The 9,863-nt window shown below is 41.1% G+C and overlaps 1 protein-coding gene across 1 annotated transcript; it reads right to left on the bottom strand.

Moving 5' to 3' along the window:
* Positions 1–351: 351 nt before the first annotated feature.
* LOC104071619 (SPARC-like protein 1) lies at positions 352–9,508 on the bottom strand (the record flags this gene model as incomplete). Its single annotated transcript, XM_009574529.1, has 8 exons — positions 352–380; positions 1,797–1,945; positions 2,860–3,008; positions 4,737–4,873; positions 5,651–5,771; positions 6,376–6,494; positions 7,145–7,214; positions 8,339–9,508. Coding segments are annotated over 8 exons (1,944 nt in total), but the record flags the coding sequence as incomplete, so codon positions are not given.
* Between the last annotated feature and the right edge of the window lie 355 nt (positions 9,509–9,863).

Raw genomic sequence — 9,863 nt, 5'->3', positions numbered from 1 at the left:
TATTTCAAGGTAATTTTCTTCGGTGTATGGTAAAATCCACATCGTATAATTCTACTGAAGAGTTTTGTGAACAGCTCAGTCATCAGGTTAGTACTATTTATTGGTTCAGAGAGATCATGGGTACATGCGGGGGAAAACACTGATTGTTTAGCTATGAACCACTTGGAGTAGTTCAATTTTTCTGCTGTTAATGAATGTAGAACTTTTCTGCACTTGTGTTATTCAGTAAGAATGCAGTGAACCTTATGCCACCTTTGTCTTGAAAACTATGAAGCTGTTAATTACAGAAATAAACAGGATTCATGTATTTCACCAGTTTTAGTGCAGCACTGGGATTCTGTTCAGCCAGGCTCAGAACAGGAGATCTTCATTTATGTCTTCTGCAATAAAGAAGAAAATAACATTATTACCATTTGATGCCAAAGAGACATTTTTATGCCGTATCACTATCAAGAAAGTGATACACTAAAGTTTTGAGGGCTCATGTAGGGGCACGCTATCCCTGACAAAAAAGAAGTATAGCTGCTGCTATCATATTCAGGAGCCATTCATTTAGACCCTTCTTGATAGGTGCTTTCTTTTTTCTAGTGTTAGGTCTCCTTGATCTGTTTGTGAGCCACCCCCTTCTTCACAAATGACTGACCCTAAACCCCTCTTTGGATGAACAATCATTGGCAGCAGTACATGTGTATTATGATAACTCCTTGCAGCTTACTTCCACACATGGTTTGTGACCAGTAAATTGTCATCAGAAGAGCTGGAAAAATTCTGGGAAGAGTGAAGGCTCTGCATGTCTGACCTCTGACCACAGTCAGCCTCCACTTAAAATTAGGGAGTTGCTAGTAGGATTTTGAACACATTTCTTCAGTCCGCATGTTTAGTCAAACGCCTTCTGTCACATAACTGTTCTAGGATTAACCTGTGCTACTGCTACCCTTGCTTAATGACTGGCAGTATTGTTCAGCTGTCACTCAGGGCTAGATCAGAAGAAGGTAGATTGTGAAAGAATGCCTTATGTTGAATGTAGTCATGTAAATCTCAGATTGCTATCGTGACGGCTTCTGTTCAGCTGCTGCCTAATTCTAGAGACATCACCAGCACAGTAGTACCTAGCTTTTCACTTTCCTAGAAAAGTCTCGATGTGGATTGAGCTGAACCGAACATATGGCTAGCCCATTTAGGATTCAGAAACTGTTCCTGCCTCTGCCTAAGCCTCCTGATGCATGCAGTCTGGTGGGCACCATCTGAGCATGTGCTCCATCTGACAGATTAGGTAAAATAGACGGTTTGGCCTGCAACTACAGCGTGATGACAGCATTTGTGTTGTATATAGTAATCTAGAGGTGAGCATAGTTACTTGATCAGTGAGAGATCTCGGTTGTTTTCCCTACTTGGCTTGAGATCTTTAAATGCGTTTTCAATCAATATGCTTTGACCGCTAATTTAAAAGTACAAGCTCGCTTTGCCTTTCCTTTGGCACTGAAGGATAAAATTGAGTGTTTCTTGAGAGACATGCAGAACATGTAGGTTCAGACACCACACAGGAATGATTTGATATTTGACAAACTACTTCCCAAATTTTTCATCATGGAAAAGATAACTTTTTCCTATCTTTATAAAACAATTAAGAACCTTGCACCTTTTGCAGTCTCGTCGTTACTGTTCCATTTGCCTCCATGCACAGTAGCCATGCACTTCTTGCTACAATTTCTTTCCCGTATGTTGTGGTCTGAGAATGTGCCTAGTCTTGATAGGAACATTTTGTCCTGTACATCTGCCTGTTCTTTTAGGTTTACCTTCCTTAATCCCAAAGCAGTGGCACCATTCCTTCAAAGCAATGAGTTTGTCTTGGTCTCCATCGCACTCTTGGAAGAAACGGGTTATGCAGTGTTCCATGGGAACAAGGGAGGCTCTCAAAGGCGCGAGCTCCGAGTGTGTTAATAATCTGAAAGAAAGAGCAGGTACGTAGAGCTGTCTTTCATTAATAAATAGTCAGGATCATCAAAGATGATCTAAGCTGCTAGAAGGTGACAACAGTGGCTTTGACAGAGATGCCCTGGTGGATTCTGTTTTGGTGCTTCTGTAGTGAATCTGTCCCAGGTCGTACGATGATATATAATACCTGATAAACTAAAATGTTTTAACTGCTATTTGTTTGCTGGCATTTTTTTCTAAAACAAGTATTACTGTGACTTGTTCACAACTCATCAGTTACGGAGTTTTCTTCAGGAGATCGAGCTTGCAAAGATGCTTAGCTATGTTCTAAGACAGTAGGTGTGATCAGCACGAGGTATTGAGGGCCTGCAGCCTTGAAACATGGATTCCACCACCAAGTGTCGTGACCAACAGCCTGAAATCTGAGGCACATTCTCAGAAGCTGGGGATTTCCTCTAACTGTGACATTGGTGCTGTCTTACCATATCTGCTCCTTAAACTGAAAGACTTCCGTAGTATTAGTTGAAAACTATGGGTATCTCACTAGTGAATTATTGCTGACAGGCCTCTGCCCTTTGTACTTAGCCTGTTGCTCTTAGCTTCAGTAATAACAGGATCTCATGAGCCTTCTTTTCTTTCAGCATCAGGGCATTAGTAGCTATTAAGACACTGTAGAGCTTAAGGTGTAATACATGATGATTATAAGAGACAAGAGGATAGAAGGTTCTGACCTAAGAGACAGCAAAACAATGAGAGAAGTTCTGAGTTAGAGATTAATGCCTCCTTAGAAAGAGGGGGATACTGGCTTCTATTAGCTGAGGGACTGGTCCTGTATGTAGAGAATCCTTCAGTGGTTTAGAAAAGTAAAACAGCCTGAGCTTATACAGCAAATCAGAACTGAACCCACAAAGATTTTTTTTTTACCTGTCAACAGGGTACTGATCAAGCTGATGAAACTGCCAGTGCACAGGATACACATACATATGATAATTTTTCTCAAAGTCGTGCAGGAGCAGCTCAACCGTGTGGTTGCCAGCCACGAGGCGCTTGTCATTCTGGTAGATTTTTTTGACCTGAACACAACAGAGAAATTGATATTTTTTGTTTAGGGATAAAGATCTGTCCTGAAGAGAAGTATCCAGCAAGGGCGTGGTTTGGAGAAATGAAACTTGATAAAATACCACTGGGGAAATGTGTTTTAGTGTTTGTGACCATACGCAGCATGAAATGCTTGCCTCAAGTAGTCCAGATGATTTTCGTTGTTGTCCATGTCAACTGTGGTAGTAACTGGAAAGGAAGTGAAATTCCTGTGGCCTAATCGTCAGACTCGGCTAAGCAGGGCAGTAGCATCAAGTTGGTAGGAGATGAAACCAATTTTATCACATTTGTTGATCTTCTGTCCTGAGCCAAGCAACTCAGCTTTTGGTGTGAAATAAGAAATCATCTAATTTGTACCATTTAGTATGAGATGTTCCAGGTAGGTTAATGTCCCTCTTGGTAACTGTCTAAGTAGTCTTCGTTGTTGCTCAGGCATATTTTGTATAAACCTGCTGTGACCTACTGCATGCACCTCCTACTCCAGAGTTAGAGCAGCCCAGGTCTTGGTTTAACTTAAATTATTTTCTAACAGTTATGGCTTTTTAGGCAGTTATGGGATCTATATCTTCAAAAACAAACTACTGTCACCAATTCACTTGACATAAATCCTTCTCTAAAAAAAAAAGGCCCAATGGTAATAGATGCTTACTCCATTTTAAGCCAACGTAGTGTGATGCTGCAGGTCTACTGAATGACAGAAAGCAGCTCTTTTCTTTTAAAACTGAGCATCAGACTTGTGTAATTTTATAGCCCTCGAATATCATGGTGTAGATGGACAGCGTATGTGGCTGGATTAAAAAGTGCAAACGATACCCTTAACTGTTGAGTCCATTTTCAGGTATTTTTGTATTGATGGCCAAGTACAAGGTGTGCCTCAAGAACAGAAGATGAACTACTTTTGGTCGGTCCAAGGCAGGGATCCCCTGCCGCCATGAGGGTCCCCTAAACTCTGTATTGTAATTCTGTCTCGAATCCTGCTGTGTGACTGCCCAGTCACTCAGTCTCCTGAGATCCTTGAGCAGTTTTCTTCATGGTAAGTCCAAGGCCTTCCTTCCTTCCTTCCTTTGAATACCTGAATACAATAGACTTTGTCCCCTACTTTCCTCTTCCAGGTCACTTAACGAGAGCTGAATGGCACAAGTCCTTTCAATTCGTGGGACTCCACAGGTGAGCTCTTGGCTGGCTGTTCCCTCTTACTCTGTCTTTTAATTAGTTATCTATACCCAGACCTTCCAACTTTTGGCTGCTTAGTATCCTCAAGTCCTTTGGAAAATGGCATTGACTGCATGAATTGGGTCATCCTTATCTACGCATTAGTTGATCTTTCCAAGAGGTTTGTCACAAAGCACTTCCCTGAACAGAAGCTGTTTAATGTCTTCTCAAGCGAACAATGTTTATCTAGGTGTGCTCTAATTCTGACTTCTGCTTCTTGTCTGTAGACACTGACTTCAAAGTAATACACTTGGCTTGCATTGGTTGGACAAAAGGAACGTTCATAGCAGAAATGTGTTTCAGCTTAAATGAGTGCAAGGGGACATGTAAGTGATTTTGCAACTTATGAATCTAATTGAGTCTGAATTACCGTAACCAGAAAAGGAACGCTCATATGGGAGAACTCGTAAGATGTGAATCACTTTTTTTCACATGGTTAGTCCGGCTCTAACAATGCAACTGCACGGTCTTATTTGAAAAGGATTCCTGACCTTACTCCTTTGCTTTTCGGTTAGAAATCCAGAAGTATCCAGATCACGTTCATAATATTGCATAAGGATGTTTTTGAGCCAGTCTCGCATCCGGAGGGGGAACTGATCCACTTCATAATCAGTACAGTGGGGGATGTCTGTGCCAAACAACAGGAAAGCTTTTGTTAACAAGTGATCTGTTAAGTCCCCATTCAAGCATTTCTGAGCCAAGTTAGATTTTATTCTCACTAGCAAACTTCCAGTTAAGCTTAAAATTGATCGCACTGTTAATACATAAAATTGGGAACGCAACTAATGGGTTCAATTATAAATCTACAATTCTTTGGTGCACGTGCTTAAACAGTTGTGTAAGCCACAACCTTTATATATCTGTGCAGCTTCTGAGCAGAGTTGTGCAGTGAAACTGTTATCAGTCAGTTGCATGAAAGGAGAGTTCTTGACAGCAAAGGAATTTTCTGGCTGAGAGTGCACTTTCCTCCCACGGTATGCAGCAATTGAAGAGCTTGGAAATCAGTTCTGGCTTTTAGATCCTGACTTCTGCATTTGACAACTAAGTAGTTTTTTGGGGGTTTTTTTGGACTTGACATTTTTATTTATTAACTGGCTGTAAATACTGGTTTTCTGGTCAAGGTAGTAAAAAAACATCTTCAGATGCGATAGCAACGTGAGCATGTAAGACAGTGCAAGGGAAGACAGAGTTGACAACAAATTGGTGTAAGCACGGGAGGGATGTCTTCAGGATTCAGATGCTTAATACCCTTAACATGTTTAGGGTTTGAAGATCTTAATTAGCAGATAATTGATGCAGAAGGGGTAGAGCACAGGAAGAAAGCAGATAACTTAGGGCTAGCTGGTGGTTAAGTATACTGGCTCTTTATACCTAGGTGAATTCTTCATAGAAAAACAAACCTTACATTTGCAGGAGCCCATATAGTTTAGGTGCAGCTGGCGTCCCATTTTTGTCCCTTCAAGTTGACATTTGGTGCCAAAGAGTTGACATGTGCCTTCATAAGTCTTATTGTCCGTACCACAAACCTAGAGGAGAGAAAAACAAAACCACTACCACCACTGTGTTGAGAAAAGTTCTGGTCACTCATAGAGGCATTACAATAATAAAAGTATTGTTAACGTATGGTGTAGCAGTTGTGAATACCCACAGGGAATACATGTGATCAGAAGTATTGAAAATTGTAGTTGTTATATGCCTACATAAGGATTAGTTGTCTGTACTTGCGTACCCAGTTTCAAGACACTTGAATTTATTTTTGTGAGGTAGTAATATGGTTTCTGAGCTGGTACAGATTTATTACACTAGATATGTACTAGAATTCAGTATATGCTCTAAAACATCAAATAGATAAATAGAACTTTTAGTGACAGAGAAAAGCTATGATCCCTGAGAGACTAAGTGAAGCAAATCACTTTAGGTACTACATAGCTACATGTGTTCATACTATTCTCAAGCTATAGTGAGTGAGTTTGGGTACTTTATACTTACTTTTACAATTACTGGAATCACCCAAACCCACTTGCATGCTTTTTAGGGTAGAATGATTCTAAATAATAGCAGGGGAATGTGTTATCTTGTAGACATTTTAGTTGGCTTTCCCCCATGCTGTGCACTGGATGAAATACTTACATGCTCATAGTCTTTGGTGGAAGGGCAAGCAGCAGGATCTTGGCAAATACAGCTGGGTTTCCCTTGTTTGTCCGCATGGCAGACTTTACCTCTTTTGCAATGGAAGCTCCTACATGGATCTAGCAATCATAGCAAGAAGGAGGGACTGTTAGGGGGGACAGGACAAAGCCAAATGTTTCTGTCAGGTACTACTGACAGTCAAAGCAAAATACAGCCCAATATTCACCAAGAAGTCAAGTGCTTTTTGTAAGTTTGTTAAAATGCAGCTGGATCTTTTATTGAATAAAGCAAGCCAAACTTTAAATGAGGATTTTTGTGAGACTTCTAGCAGTCCCAGGTTTGAGTTGGATGGGGAAATAAATTTCTCAGAAAAAGCTATTTCTTCTATAAAGACTGACATTCACTTGCAGCTTCCTTTGGTGAAACGTATCCCATCTGCTGAATCCAGCACTGGCACTTGTCCCAGTCCTAGTTGAATTCAAGCTACTGTTCTGAAACTGAAGGGTTTCGATGCAAGTTAATTCCCATTCCTGTATAACTGACACAAAAATGTGTGCACCATCTACAAATGTTTTTCACAAACAAATGAGTAAGTCAAGGGACTGTGGAAGGGATTCTCTGGGAACATAACTGCGGTGCAGGATTATGCATAAGCACAGTTCAGGCATGTGAAATTGCGTGCTGCCAAAGGCAGAAAAGAAATGCAGACAAGCAGATTCCCCAGCCGCAGAGAGTTAGCAGTTACATGATGGCTTTGCTTGTGGCTTACCCAGGAGAGCCTTCTCGCTCCTGTTGCTTGCACTTTCCATCTCACCATAGGAACTGCCTGTAGTCTTAACCTGTACAGTCACAGAGACATAAGCAGAAGTTGTGGTAAATCTTGGGAAGGAAAAAATGCTTGGACAAAATTTTTTTCAGGTACAAATATAGAGCTGACTGAGGCACAGTTTGCTCTGCTTGCAGCAGAAAGAGGTTGCTATGCAAAATGCGTGAGAAGTGCATAAAGCCTCTCATAATATTAAGGCGCTCTGTTATTTGGAAAAAAAAAAAAAGTAGGAGGTGGAGAGAGAGAAACAGGAGCTCAGTAAGGCCTGGAGTTCTGCAGTACTTGACATACAGCGGTATAGTGCCTCGAGGTTGGCAGATTGGTGCTTCAAGTTTTAGCCTCCAGGTCAGCAAGCATGAACTGCCTCTCAGTAGTGTCTGGGAGCAGCAGCACCCTGAGCTGCCAGGCCAGACACATGAAGCAGGAGGAGAAGGGAAGGACACATCTTCAGTTCTGAACCTTCTTTGCTGCTGTGGGAAGGTGCCTGCCCTCTTTCAAATGGATACCTCCTATCATTTTTTTAATATTACAGATCCTTATTTAACACCCATAGGAAAACTCACTCCTTTCTTTTGAAGAACACCTCTGATAGTCCACTGGTTATCTAATGGCTGACCCGGGTACGGGAGATCTGGGTGCAACATCCTCCTTTGTCTGAAGAGACAAACTCACATTCTTCATCTTGTGTGACAGTCCCCTAGCCACTAGGATGGTAATTGTTCTGGGGACTCTAGCCCTGCCTTTCCAAGATGTTTACTTTTGTATGGTAGTGTTTAAAATCTTTGGGAGAGAGGAGTGAACAGGCTTTCCTAGTCCACTTAAGACTGGGTTCCAGGTTTTTTATCTGTGTATCCGTATTTATTTGTATGTTTCATTACACAGCCCACCGGGGCTGGAGCTCTTACATGAGTTGTGCTCACTTCCTTTCTGGTACAAATAATCTAAATGTTATATGTGAAGTGACACAGCATGAACCAGATGAATAGTGAATAAAAGGGGAGATGAGACTTCTGCATATTAATAAATTATTACACCTGTGTTTCTCCAAAATGTCCTTTCAATCATAAGGAATTTAAATTTGGGACTGGTTCCCCCCCCTTTTTCTAGTATTCCAACTTTATTTTAAAGAGAATTTACCTTGTCTTCACTTTCCATTGAATTCATGCTCTGAACAGAGCTACTTGTTTCCAGTTGTTGCTCACGATCAGAATTAGGTAGCTCATGATCGTAACCATCTTGTTCAGAGTGAATAAGGTCTTTAATCTTGACATCTGGGTAATCCTCGGTCTCTCTATGAACTACAGTGTCATCTTCGGTGGTTCCTTCCCCTTCATGCTCAGTACTGGTACTCTCCTGGTCATTACTCTGGATTCTCTCCTCTTCCTCATAGGCAGCTTCTTTCCAGGTATTGCTGAGATCTTCCTCGCCATCAACATCACTACTGTCGTGACCATCATCATCAACATTACTGCCCTCTGTATCTTGTCTTTTCATCACTGTGTTGTGATCACTCTGATAGTTTACTTGAATACTGTCTTTCCTCTCCTGGCTTTGCCGTTTGTCATCCTGATCTTTGTTATGGGTTTTTTGAGAGAGGGGGATTTCTTCTTTATAGGGCTTCTTCTGGCTGTTCTCCCTCTGTTCTTTCTCTAGGTCAAATTTATCACCATGTCTCTTGGTTATCCAGATTGGTTGACTCGAATCTCTAAGGATTTCATCAGATTGCATACTGTTTTCATTTTGCTGTCTTTTGTATTGGTTACCTTGATTTGTCTGGTGGCCTTTGTGCTTCATATCTCTGTAATCAGTTTCTTCACCCCATTCCTCATCCTCTTCTTCCACACCTTCTTCATCACTTTCACTGTTTTTTTCAGATAGGCCAACTGCATTTTTATTATATTTCCACATGCTATGCTCATGATCAAGACTGAGAGCATCCACTGGATTTTCTGCGTTGCCCAGAACATGTCGATTGCCTGCATTGCTGTGTTTCTCGTGCCTCCTGAACTGGTAATGCTTAGAGCTGGGCTGTTCTCTGCTGCTGCTTCCAGAGTCACTGTTCTGGTTATCAGAAGCCAAACCTGGTTTATTGTGCAGCACAAGGAAATTGATGCTTTTTAGGCTATTTTTCACTTGATGCTCACTACCAGTTCTTCGTTGTTTTCTAGTGGTCTGGGGCTCATCCCTGTGCTCAGCTTCTGGTACTGATACCTCAGGTTTTAGGTTTTTGTGACTGGGCAGCAAATCACCCTTGTCTACATACCCTGCGTTCTCTTCCTTTAGGGCTTCAGGATGAATATCTTCAGCCTTAAAAAAAAAATTTAAAATAAGAAGTAGATTAATAAATCTTAGAATTTATTTGAAGTCAATGCAATGTTACTTTTGCCTTGTATTGCAAAGCATGATACTGACTTTGTTTTCTTTGTAAATGCTCCTTTTAAGCTAGCCCAGAGCATGAAATTCACAGCTGATGTAATTTCCATTTCTCAGCAAATTTGTTTATCTGTCCCTTCTTTTATTGCTGGAGTTTCTGAAGGAGTCTGTGCAAATCTGTTTAAGATCTCATGTGAGATACATGCATATGGGTGTCTTGTGAAATCTCAAAATTCTTTGTTAGTAATTTAGTGTCATAACTTCAGGCACTTGTAGGCTGCAGTAATTA

This window comes from Fulmarus glacialis, unplaced genomic scaffold, assembly GCF_000690835.1.
Source record: "Fulmarus glacialis isolate BGI_N327 unplaced genomic scaffold, ASM69083v1 scaffold42243, whole genome shotgun sequence".
In the NCBI taxonomy this organism is placed as follows: domain Eukaryota; kingdom Metazoa; phylum Chordata; class Aves; order Procellariiformes; family Procellariidae; genus Fulmarus; species Fulmarus glacialis.
Note: the sequence above shows the minus strand (reverse complement) of the source record. Positions and strands in the feature narration are given on the sequence as shown.